The sequence below is a fragment of the Amphiprion ocellaris genome, chromosome 3, assembly GCF_022539595.1.
Source record: "Amphiprion ocellaris isolate individual 3 ecotype Okinawa chromosome 3, ASM2253959v1, whole genome shotgun sequence".
Lineage (NCBI taxonomy): Eukaryota > Metazoa > Chordata > Actinopteri > Pomacentridae > Amphiprion > Amphiprion ocellaris.
Window position 1 is genome coordinate 35,096,411 of NC_072768.1, and position 13,098 is coordinate 35,109,508.

General features: G+C 36.5%; 1 protein-coding gene and 1 long non-coding RNA gene across 2 annotated transcripts in view; one reads left to right on the top strand and one right to left on the bottom strand.

Annotated features, from left to right (window-relative positions):
• Positions 1-3,244, top strand: part of map1lc3b (microtubule-associated protein 1 light chain 3 beta) — a 19,018-nt gene extending 15,774 nt beyond the window's left edge. The window contains exon 4 of the mRNA XM_055009287.1: positions 1,552-3,244. Within this exon, the coding sequence (XP_054865262.1) occupies positions 1,552-1,720 (169 nt within the window). The 3' untranslated portion in view covers positions 1,721-3,244. The remainder of the gene's footprint in view (positions 1-1,551) is intronic.
• The window catches only part of LOC129348595 (uncharacterized), a 19,091-nt gene continuing 8,499 nt past the window's right edge, over positions 2,507-13,098 (bottom strand). Inside the window, exon 2 of the long non-coding RNA XR_008601191.1 lies at positions 2,507-7,738. This is a non-coding gene — a long non-coding RNA (uncharacterized LOC129348595). The remainder of the gene's footprint in view (positions 7,739-13,098) is intronic.

Below are 13,098 nucleotides of genomic sequence, written 5' to 3' on the forward strand. Positions count from 1 at the left end.
TAAGGAAGCCTTTAAGTTCCTCAAGTTAATGACTGTTTTGTAATGCAATTTGCACTTTTATTTACTACAAAGACGTGTTGGAACAATTTATTTTATTTTATAAGAACAGTAAATGTTTAAAAGTTTAAGTATTATTAAAGAGTTTATTTAAATACAAACACTGTTTTTTTTTCTTTCATAATGTCGATAATCGTGAATAATCGTAAAATCGCAATATTTCCTTCCACAATAATCGTGGCTCAAAAAATTGAAATCGTGACAACCCTAGTATATAGTAAACTGGAACAGCCATCCCAATCAATCAGAACAGAAAAAAATGTTTTGGATGAGATTAGAAACGTACATAACCCCTCTAAAGGTCACAGCAAGTGTTACTTTGCAATATGTTTTACATCCCTTCTGATCCATGAGAACAGTTCATGCATTTAGGAAAACACTCAACACAAGTGTGACAATATGTGGTGCAAATATTGCTCAGATTTGTTTTAAAAGACGGACCTCTGGCAGTATACAGATGCTGGTTGTGATTGTTTTATGGTTAATGTTCAGACTTCAGCTGCTGATATGATTCAGTCTTTGTCCTTTGGATATATCCAGCTGTTACTGTTTAAATCTACAGTGCTTTTATGATAAATATTTGTATATTTAGGAGTTAAGGAATAAAAAAAACTTGAACACAGCCCTCAGCCAGCAAAACTACAACTACATAAGTCAGTGTTACAACTAGAACCAGATGTGTCAGTAATAATCATAACATCTGCATCCACAGCTGAAGGTGCACTGACTGTCTGTGGTCACAAAGCTTTTTTATGAAGCAGCATCTCTGGCTGTTACTGCAGGGAGTCGCTGCATCTTCAGCTGCGCCTTCTGAGATCCAAATCTGCTTCATTGCATTATGAAAGAGAACCAGGAGCTGGTTCAGCAGCTCTCTCACCGACTGCTGCAGAGACTCTCAGTGCGACTGCAGCCTGAGGATGACATCAGGGCTCAACAATCTATTTCAAAACCAAACTGCAATTTGAAACAGTGCAATCAGCAAATCGCAAAAGGCTGCAGTTTAGGATATACGCTCTGCAACACTTCTGACTCATTGTTTTAATTGTCTCGGCGATGATTTTGCAAATTCATGCCACCCTTCATGTGGTAACGCCCCATCACATCTTTTAAATCTATTACACGCTGAATATTAGGCTTTAAAACTTTAACTGTTAATAGTTGAGCTCTTAATGACAAACTTGTGCCTGTAGTCATCGTTACATTTATGGCTGCGACATGTTTCATCGTTTTAACACCGACTACATGCAGCAGTAATGTGGGCGCAGTCATACTTGTACTTTTACTTTACATACCAGTCAATCTCTAGTTTGTATGGATCAGAAGGAATATTTAGTGTGTGGCTAATAAAAGCGAATCCAAAAATTCTCACATTGACTCTTCCAGGGCTCTGTAGAAACATCTTCAAGAACCAAAAACAAGTTAACTTTCCTGTAATCTACTGAGAGCCTACAGACCTACCTAATCACTGTGGTCATGTCTTCTTCCCCCCACCAGGAGGCGCCTCCAGCTGAACTCCAACCAGGCTTTCTTCCTGCTGGTCAACGGCCACAGCATGGTGTCGGTGTCGGCCGCCATCTCCGAGGTGTACGAGCGTGAGCGGGACCAGGACGGCTTCCTCTACATGGTTTATGCCTCCCAGGAGACCTTCGGCGCCGCCCAGTGAACGGCCTTCCTCCTCCTTCCATCCTCCCTGGCGATTGGACAATTGTAATTTTTAGCCTCCCCCCCCCTCGTCCCCTGCTGCACACCTTTAGTCTCGACTGTAAGAACAAAACAAACAAGAAACACAAACTGCTAAAATCCAAACACAGCATTTGTTAATTTATCTTTAACGTTACAGCAGCAGATAGACTGTTTGTGTATCGCCACACTCACCCAGTAGCAAAAAGCCACAAAGGGTTGAAGCAGAACAGCAGAGTTTAGGTAGAGAAACCCCCAAAGTCTGACGATGACTCAGGCCGGGAGAGTCTTTCAGTGTGTGTTGCTTCGTCCTCTCCGGTTAAAATCCCGTCTCGTACGCGACGACAGTTCTGTTCAGTGTTGTGGTGTCTCCTAGGCTGTATGTCTGTTAATGTATATATACACATTTCAGGTAGTGATGTTACGTACAGGTGGTGAGGATCCACCACTTATCTATCTACATATATATATATATACATATATATATACATTAGATACCCAACAAAGCCAGCCTTAGAGGCAAGGTTTCTGGAGACGAGGGCACGAGAGAGAGATTGTTTTTAACCGAGGGTTTTTACTGCAGTTGCAAAATGTAAAGCTTTAGGGATTTTTTTTTTTTTTTTTTTAGCCGGAGACGTTTTAAAAATTAAATGTTAATCAAGCGCATCTCTGCTGTGTCTCGTCACATCCCCCCATCCTTCGGTGTTTTTAATCCCTCCCTGCCTTGTAGCCTGAAAGCATCTTCACTGTAACAGAAAAGGATGTTAGGAAAAAAAAAACAAAACGCTTTGCTCTGATGATTGTAGTTTGCAACAAAAAAAAAGTTTAAAAAAAAAAATGCCTTGGTGTACAGATAATATTGACTATTAAAGGGGTTCCCATCAGAGTGTAGCCAAGTTGACTTTGGAGACACTACGAGGAGTGTGGTGTGACTGCATGTGTGAATGGAGGACGAGGGGAGAGAGCGTCCTCATCTTCTTTGTTTCTTTTACCAAGAGTAACTTTAAGGAATGGCAGGTTGATGAGCATCGCGCCTGACTTGTCCATCTGTGTTTCCCCTTTGAGCCGCGGGGCTGATTTCCCAGAGCGTCGCTGTGGTTTGCAGCGACTTCTGACTTGACATCTGCCCTGGTTGGTTTTTAAAGGGCTGCACTGCTGAACATCCTCGTCTGTCTCCTCCTCACCGTCTTCTTAACAAGTTTGAGGTTTTAGCTGCTTTGTATCGCAGTATTTTATCTTTTTTTTGGTTCTTTTTATTTAATGTGATTTTTATCTCATTGTCTCGACTCTGCTCCGTCTGCAGTTATGTGAAGGTGACTTTATTTTGTTCCCGACTAGTCAAAGCCACTGTGTGTTGGTTACAGAGGGGTGGAGCATTTGTTTCAGTGCTGTCTTTTCTGCCTGCTCCTCGGTTTCAAACACACACATCCACACACAGCAATATCACACAGCCTCCTTTATGTATTTATGTTGGTATTTTGTAAACAATAAAAGGAGAAAAAAAAGAGGTTCCTGTTTTTTTTCCTGACTAAATGATAGACTTTTATTAATGTGTTTGCATTATTTTGTTGCTCAGAACACTTCATAAATAACACGCAGCTGAAATTCTTAGGATTTTGTGTCATTGCTTACTGAGCAAATCACATCTTAAACTATCATTTCGCACATATTTACGGAATTTATTGAAAAAAGACTAGAGTGACATCAAGCGACAGGCTGCTCACAGTCAGAACAGCTAAAGCTAAAGCTAGCGGCCTTATAAACTGACAGGTATTGCAGTTTTTAGGGCATGAATTTGGCATTTTGGCCGTTGCTATTAATGCACTACTGGAAAAATTGATTTGGATTAGACAAAGAAAGTTACAATACACTGCTGACAGAGTACCTATTTTAGTTAATAACATCATTTCTATAGCAAAAATATTTCACTAGACAACTGAGCACGGCTGCACAATTATTTTGATCAATGTTGAGATCCCTATTCACCCATTTATCACAATCACTCATTGATTTTAGACTTTTTTTTAACTGTACTTGTGCATGTTGTGCTACATTCCAGCTAATATATAAATCTACATCAAATGAAGACTAAATATAAATTTCATCTGCATTTTGTGAAGCAAAATATGTATGTAATTGTGCCAAAAATGCCACATGTACTAAACAGCTGTTTACTGACTGACGTTACAATCTACCAGTGTTCCCTCAAACAGGATATAGCAGTTCTGATGGTGCAAATTTGGCATTTTGAGCTTTGCCAGTCCTGTACAATAATGGATAAAACTGAGAACTAGTTTTTCTGCAATAAAAAAAAGTACAATAATTTTCACCAGATAACTGCAAACAAATTGGAAAGGATTAAACTAACAAGGTGCGCTGCTGCTGCTGACAGAGAAGCTGTTTTTGGCCTGTATCATCATTTCTGTAGCTGATGAGCATTTGATGAATTATTTTTGATCAGTATTTGCCTGTTTACCACAATTATTAATTGATTTTAGAGACAGTTTTTTCATTTGCCCTTTTGCATGTTGTGCTGCTAATGTACAAATCAGCATCAAAATAAAGACTTTCTATGATTTTCACCTGAATTTAGTGCATCTCCTGAAGGCAAAATATCAATATAATTGTACCCAAAATGCCACGCGTATAAAACATCTGCTTACTGATACAGACAGTACAATTTACTAATGTTCCCTTAACGCCTCACGTGCCCAGTTACAGCAGTGCAGCAACGCAAACAGGTGTTTGACCAAGAATAAATCTGGAAAGAGTGAAATAACGCAGTCTAATGTCACATCTACCCAAGCTGACATCAACTGATTTCATCTACATTGGCTGTTTTCTAGAAGCAAAACATTGTAAATATCAGTATTTTTGTTTTTCATGTTCATTTAACTGTCGCTCAGTCGAAATCATAATCCTGATTAATATTTGATTAATTTTGCAGCCCCACTCTAAATGGGACCACAATTTCCAAAATAAACCTCATGCTGTGTCAAAGGAGGCTTTAAAGTAGCCAATAAGTCCATAAACTTATTAGAAAAATGTTTACTAAGGCAATAAAAGATGAGAGAAGTAGTGGCATTTTCTCATAGACTTCTATACAATTTCATTTATTCTGTAATCAACGGAGGCGCCTCCTGCTGGCCGTTAGAAAGAATGCAGGTTTAGGAGACTTTTGTGTTGGTTTCACTTTAAAGCTAGAGGCTGCATCTCTCTTTTATATACAAAATATAAAACAGGACATCATAGCAGAGACTTAAATATATTATAGGGGTAATTATCTCCATCAGGGCACCTCGACTTTGGAACGACTGAGGAGCTGCCTGAGGAGATAAAGCTTGCAGATTCAGTAACGTCTTTTAAATCACTTCTGAAAACCCACTTTTATAGACTTGGTTTTATTTGAAGTTTACTTTTAACTTTAATTAGTTTTAGTGTTTTATTCTGTATCATGTCCTGTTTATTTTATATGTTCTCTCTTGCTTTATTTTAATTTTAGCTGCCTGGTTCTTTGGTGTGATGTCATCTTTAATTATTTAATTCTTTAATTTTTTGTTTTTTTAATTTCTAACTTTAACCTTCTATCTTATTCTTTGATTTTTAAACTGCCTAGTTCCTTTGTTTGATGCATGTGCTAATCTAGCTATTCATTTAACTTATCATTTTTACTATTTATTTGATTGGACTGCTCTGCCTTGTCTCCTTATGTCTTGCTTGACTGTCTGTATTTGCATGTTTTGACTGTCAAAGCACCTTGTGAACATTGTTCTTAAGGGTGCAATATAAAGTATTATTATTATTATCTGATTGTAAAATGCTCAGAGTGTCTAGAAGACTCATTTCTGTCTCACATTACTGTTGCATAAATACCACAAATAGGAGACCCTCCATAAAAGGTGAATATCAACAGTCAGAAAGCTGTAAACAAGCTGCTGGCTATACAGGATATTTGGCTCTAAAACTGGGTTACTGTATCCACATCAAGTCCACCTCTGTTACACCAACAGCCTGGATTTAAGCAGCATCAAAGAGAAACATCACTTTGTTGGCAGTAATGTACCTGTTAATGCAGGTGCTCACTTACTAATCAAGGCTTTAATAGTTCTTCAGGTGAAAAAGCTGTGATACATTCTGCAGCACACACTTTCAGAGAAAATATAAATAAATGTGAGGTGTTTCCCTTTTTGAGCACTCCTGGTAACACTGAACTCACAACCCAATATTAGCACATATAATGAAAAGTTGATTAAACTTGGAATAATGTGATTTTTTTTCAGCACTTATTAGCAGTGAAGTTAGTTTTTCCTTAACAAGTATCATCTTTAACGCTGTTACTGCAAGATGAATGTCTAAATAGTTGCCAAGTCACACCTGGAAGCAGCAAATACGAGGCTCTTTAGCCGCTAAATAATTCACTGTTTTCACCTGCTAATAACTAACTGTGTCTACCTGCTCTTTGGTGCTGAGCAGCTCAACTATATTTGGCTTTTGGAGCTTTTTCATGGAAAACAACGTAACAAGAGCAGGCAGTGAAAGTGAATCACAGAACAAATAAATTCATTCTTAAGGTCTGTAAAAGAGGGAGTTGCAGACTGAGAGAATAACAGCCAATAGGTACACTTATAAAAGACAGCTATCAAGCAGCTAAAAGTCTACAGATAAAACTCTTAAAACACTGGAAAAAAGGAGCAATTCCTTAAAAATGACAATATTTATAAGTAACCTCCTGTTAAAATAAGGCACAAACATTTGAAACAATGCAATATATTCTGTTAACTGATAAAAACTAAATTAAACATCTATCCTTCGCAGATGTTCAGGGCTATGAATTACAATTTCCAGACAAAAGGCAGCATGCTTGTTTGACAGAGACTTCGAATCAGAAGACAAATTGCAATGTCAAACATAATAATCACAATGTTTTTTGTGGGGGTTTTTTGATATGGTTATGTCCTGAGCACTGACATATTGTTGTACACATATCTTTAGCACATGAACATTATGTTTTTTTAGTCAGTTTTTCTAACACAACTATTTATGTAGACAATGATGGTTCTATTATGGAACCAGTTTGACATGTTCAGGTGTTCTTTGTGTGAAAACTCAGAGATTTCAGGTATCAGAAGGTGGTTTTCAACTTTCTTTGTTAACTTTCTGCTTCAACTTTAAACTAAATTTCCTTCACTAACCCAGCCCTCTGGACTTCCAGGAAGCTGTGTTCCTATTGGCTGTCCAGGTGGCTGCTTGGTGTTATCAGGAACACCTGAGCAGCTCAGTGTCTTCCTGCTTTATTTAGCTGCAGACAAACATTTCCTCTGCTTCTCTTCACCACAGAACCGGGTTTGGTTCCGTTGCTTTAGTGTGTTCTTTAGGCGTTGGCTTGCAGCTTCCAGCAGTAAAATCGTCTTTAATGTGTTTCTTGGTGTGTTTTAGGGCTTTGTACTGGATAGTTGTCTTGGTAAATGTGGTTCTTTAGCCACAGTTAGCACATGGTGCTGATGTGTGCAGTGATTAGTTGATTTGGTGCAGCTGAGTTGTGTCTTTATCTTGGCTGTAGTGAGTCTTTAGAGGTTTTTGGTCAGACACATTCTGTATTCTTGTTTGAGAACCAGCGCTGGTTGTCCAGAAGGTAAGAGTTCCTGTCCTGATTCTCTGTTCTCAGAGGTTCTCTGGTAGGCTGCAGGAGACTTTAGCGTTTGGGTTGTGCTAGTTTGGTTTTTGTATGGTTTCATTTGGACGACTATCTTGAGGCCCCTCCATGTGGTTTAGTGAGGTTTTCTGGAACAGTTCTACAAAGCAACCTGCAGCAGAAGAGACTTTGAGAGTTTTTAGGAAGTTCTGCAGACCAGACTTTAGAGCAGCAGAAACATTTGTCAGCAGTTTGAGCAGGAGAAGGTGAGCTTCAGAGTAGAAATGAGATGGAAACCTTCTTGACCCGTGTGGTGAGGTCCTGTACCAAGAGTTTGAGCAGGTTGTGAAGAGTCTGTAGTTCTTTGGTCTGAAAGTACAAGAAGAGTCGACTCATTAAAGGAGAAAACAGGAGATATTGTTGGTTCTTCTGTCGCTCTGCAGTTTCCAGTTTCCTTAGACTGAATAACAAGTTTACATTTTAAATGATTTCCCATTTGAGCCCAAGAAGACTTCAATAAACTCCCTCCATCCCCTGGACACAACAGATTTTATTACCATGTTAAATCTTTTTTTTAAAATATGTTTTTGAGTTTTAATCATAGTTTTTCTCTTTGCTTGTTTAGTTTTGTCATCTGTGTAAAAGGTGCTAAACAAATAAAGTTGAATTGATAAACTGAATAATTGACTAACTCATGATTGTGACAACAGAAGTATTTTCATTTTAAGGGTTTGTTTCATTTTTAAGGTTGCGGTTAAAATCTTGACAGAAAAAAAGATTAAAGAAATAAACTACATTTTAAAAAAGCAATTAAATCAAAGGAAAAAACATTTAATACAATAAAGCTTTTAAAAAGAAAATTAAACATTAAATTATATTATATTAAACAGACAAAATATTTAATTAGATAATTAAACAGAAGATACAAAATGTAATTATGAAATTAAACAAATTTTTTAAAATGAAAATATTAAACATTAAAGATGAAATATTTTAGATAATTAAACATTTAAAAAATACAAATAACTGAAGAATATTAAACATTTAAAAAAATACAAATCATTTAATTAGATTATTAAAACTTTAAAAAGACAAAACATTTAATTTAAAAATTAAATGTTTAATTAGAAAATTAAATCTTAAAGACAATAAAACTTTAAATAGGAATTAAACTGAAAATACAATGAAGCATTTAAAAAGAAAATTAAACATTAAAAGGTGGTAAAACATTTAAAAAGAAAAACCTTAAAGATTTAATTGAAAAATTAAACATTGGGAAAGAAAAGGAAATTTTTCAAACAAGCCGATAAAACATTTGAAAAAACAATTAAACATTACAAAGACAAAACATTTGGAAATCAAATCAGACATTAGAAAAGAATAAAAGGTGAGAAAAGAGCAAAACTAAAAGTTTAAGAAGAATCAAACTAAAGACGAAACATTTCAAAAGACACCAGTTAGACTTTAGTAGATCAAATTAAACAGAAGAAACAATAAAATGATCAAAAAGAGCAAAAACAGATAAAAGTCTTGAAGCGTTTTCTAGTCTGAAATGAAAACATCAAGTTGTTTCTTCAAACATTTCCTCTTTCTATGTTCTTGGTTTGATTGTGGATAGATTTACTAAGAACTCATTTCAGAAAACTGCTTTCCAGATAAAGTCTACTAGTAGTTGAAGGCATTGATCAAACTAATGTTACCTTCTGATCTCCACAAACTTTACTGTTCAGTGAAGAGAATCAAAGTTTGCTGAGGATTTCTAAAAAACCCACAGGTGAAGGTCTGAGAAGAACTCAGATGGATGATCTAAATGTGAAATCAAGACTCATGGTCACAAGTTTTAAGGCTTCTGTTAACCAGATAGTTCAAACTAACAGAGAAGTACTGAGAAACTTTTGAAACTTCAGTTCTCAGACTGTCTGAAGGTTCAAATTAACAGAGAAGTACTCAGGAACTTAGAATATATCAGTCCTTGGACTGTCTGAAAGTTCAATCTAACAGAGAACTACTGTGGGACTTAGAAAATTTCAGCCCTCAGACTGTCTGAAAGCTCAAGTCCTGAGGACTCGGGAGGTCTGGAGGCTTTGGAAAGTCTTGGAACTGAGGGTTCCACCCTCCAGCACAAAGGCTGAAGTCCAACCCCCTGAGAAAAACGGTCGAGTCGAGACTTGAGTTAAAAAAAAACTCGAACACGACAAAAAATAGATGATAAATGCGCAAAAAAAAGAAGAATTAGTATCTGAGCGAATAGCTCAGGGGGATAAGAAGACAGACTACCAAGCGGAAGGTCGCAGGTTCAAGACCCACGACGGGCAATTTTCTTTCTTTGTCTTTGTCAGGATTTTGAGAAAAGTTTAAGAAGTGTCTGGTCTTGAACCAGCGACCTGCAGCTCCATAGGCAAATCCTTAACTCACTGAGCTACAGATCAGATAAAAAGAAATAAATTCGTCGTCCCTTTGGCATCGTAGTTCCTGAAGTGACCACATGGGCGGAGCCAAGGCGGAGTCTGGGTGGAGTCGGGGCGGAGAGTAGGCGGGGAGGTGGGTGGCGGCCTCCCCCCTCTACTCCCCCACCTCCCCCCACCACCCACCACACCTTCCCCCGCCCGACGAGTTCTTCGAGTCTCCACGAGTTCTTCCAGTCTCCACAGGTTTTCCTGAGTTTCTGGAGTTTCCACCAGGTCAGAGGCAGAACAAGTTGTCATGAAGAGGTGCTGAAGTCGGCCAGGATGGACTGACTTTTTACAGCGACGAGAAGGAAGACAACTAGAAGAGCAGGTCTTTAATCACCATCCATAAAATCCATGGAGTCGCTCCAGAGAAATGAAGGTTGGTCAACTTTTATCAACCTCCATCCAGATATTCAACTTGATATCTTTACTTTCAGATTTTTAGCACCACAAAACTTGAAAAAATGTAGGGAAAAAGAAAACATACACTGGACATACACCTTTAGTATCACACTTTATTATCATTTATTAGGACTTTAATGGAATCCACCAGCAGATTTACTTTTTGTTGACAGACTTTATTCTTGTCGTCGTGGGACTGCAGTATTTAAAACTGTTCCTTCTATTTGACCTCATGTTTATTAGTTTTAGTGGAGAAAGTTATTTTAATTGTCCATTGGTCTCTTAAAAACCAAATAATAAATTGGATTAGTCAAGAGCTTTAAATTTCTTACTTTGTCATATTTTAGATATGACAAAAAATATAAAAATAAAGTGTCTTGAGACAATTTGACCTGTAATTGGCGTTATATGAATAAAATTGAATTTAAATTGTATGTATCTTGTAATGGAGTAATTCAGCCATATATGTTGGAAAACACATTTTCTTTGACCATTAATCTGTTGACTGTTTTCTCCACTAATTCATTTCTTCTTTTGGTTTATAAAATGTCAAACCCAAATATATTCAGTTTACTGTCATAAAAACCAAAAAGATTTACATTCATGATGCAGGAATCAGGCAGTTTTTCACTTTTTATCTTAGTTTAGTCAGAAAGATAGTTGATAATGTGTAAATTGTTGCAGCTTGTGAGCCGTAGAAGGTTTTAATCTTTGGGGCCGAGTGTCAGAAAACATTTAGAAACCAACATCAACAAAACACTCAAAGATTTGAACATCATTAAAGGGAAATCCAATTTTTGCATGACAATGTCTAATTAAAGGACATTTATTTCCAACGTAAATGTGTGATATTCATCCTCTGGAGCTTTCTCTTCACATCGTCTTCCACCTGGACTGGTTTGGTCGGGAGCATGTGCAACAAACATTTGAAAAACTGAGTCTGGATATGCTGCTCTGTCATGAACTCCTAAGTTTAGGGAAAGTTCAAACAAAAGAGGACAGTTCAGATAAGACTTGAGAATGAGCTTATTTTGAACAAACATCTCAGACTTTCTGAGCTTCAGCACCTCTAGCAAGATATTTTAACAACAAGCAACTCAACAGATCCACAAGTTGGAGAGAGTTAGCTTTAGCTGAGCCAAAGAACATGTGGGATGCTAACCTAGCAAATATTTCAGATTTTTCTCTGTGAATTCTGAGAAATAATTTACTATTTAATGACAGAGTTACATATCTTAACTCAGTCTCATTAAAACAGACTCTAATTCAGTGTCATACATCCATATTAAATAAATTATGTTCAAAAATCGCATTTTTTTTCCGACACAGTATACTATGGCGTTTTTTCTTGCGCCAAAATTCATGATGTTTTTTTTCAAAGAAAACCTTTCTGGAGTGTTTTTTCACAGCCTCCTTTACATTATTTCATCATATGGCACGTTTTTACATGTTGAAAAAGCGCATTTTTTTTAGACATAGTATACTAGGGCGTTTTTTTTGCGCCAAAATTCATGATGATTTTTTTTTTCAAAGAAAACCTTTCTGGAGTGTTTTTCACGCCCTCCTTTACATTATTTCATCATATGGCACGTTTTTACAACATGTTTGAAAAATGGCATTTTTTTTCGACATAGTATAGTAAGGCGTTTTTTTTGCGCCAAAATTCATGATGATTTTTTTTTCACAGAAAACCTTTCTGGAGTGTTTTTCACGCCCTCCTTTACATTATTTCATCATATGGCACGTTTTTACAACATGTTTGAAAAATGGCATTTTTTTTCGACATAGTATAGTAAGGCGTTTTTTTTGCGCCAAAATTCATGATGATTTTTTTTTCACAGAAAACCTTTCTGGAGTGTTTTTCACGCCCTCCTTTACATTATTTCATCATATGGCACGTTTTTACAACATGTTGAAAAAGCGCATTTTTTTCGACATAGTATACTATGGCGTTTTTTTTGCGCCAAAATTCATGATGATTTTTTTTTCAAAGAAAACCTTTCTGGAGTGTTTTTCACGCCCTCCTTTACATTATTTCATCATATGGCACGTTTTTACAACATGTTTGAAAAATGGCATTTTTTTTCGACATAGTAAAGTAAGGCGTTTTTTTTGCGCCAAAATTCATGATGATTTTTTTTTCACAGAAAACCTTTCTGGAGTGTTTTTCACGCCCTCCTTTACATTATTTCATCATATGGCACGTTTTTACAACATGTTGAAAAAGCGCATTTTTTTTCGACATAGTATACTATGGCGTTTTTTTGCGCCAAAATTCATGATGATTTTTTTTTCAAAGAAAACCTTTCTGGAGTGTTTTTCACAGCCTCCTTTACATTATTTCATCATATGGCACATTTTTACATGTTGAAAGAGCTCATTTTTTTCGACATAGTATACTATGGCGTTTTTTTCTTGCGCCAAAATTCATAATGATTTTTTTTCAAAGAAAACCTTTCTGGAGTGTTTTTCACGGCCTCCTTTACATTATTTCATCATATGGCACGTTTTTACAACATGTTTGAAAAATGGCATTTTTTTTCGACATAGTATAGTAAGGCGTTTTTTTTGCGCCAAAATTCATGATGATTTTTTTTTCAAAGAAAACCTTTCTGGAGTGTTTTTCACGCCCTCCTTTACATTATTTCATCATATGGCACGTTTTTACAACATGTTTGAAAAATGGCATTTTTTTTCGACATAGTAAAGTAAGGCGTTTTTTTTGCGCCAAAATTCATGATGATTTTTTTTTCACAGAAAACCTTTCTGGAGTGTTTTTCACGCCCTCCTTTACATTATTTCATCATATGGCACGTTTTTACATGTTGAAAAAGCGCATTTTTGTGGACATAGTATACTATGGCGTTTTTTTGCGCC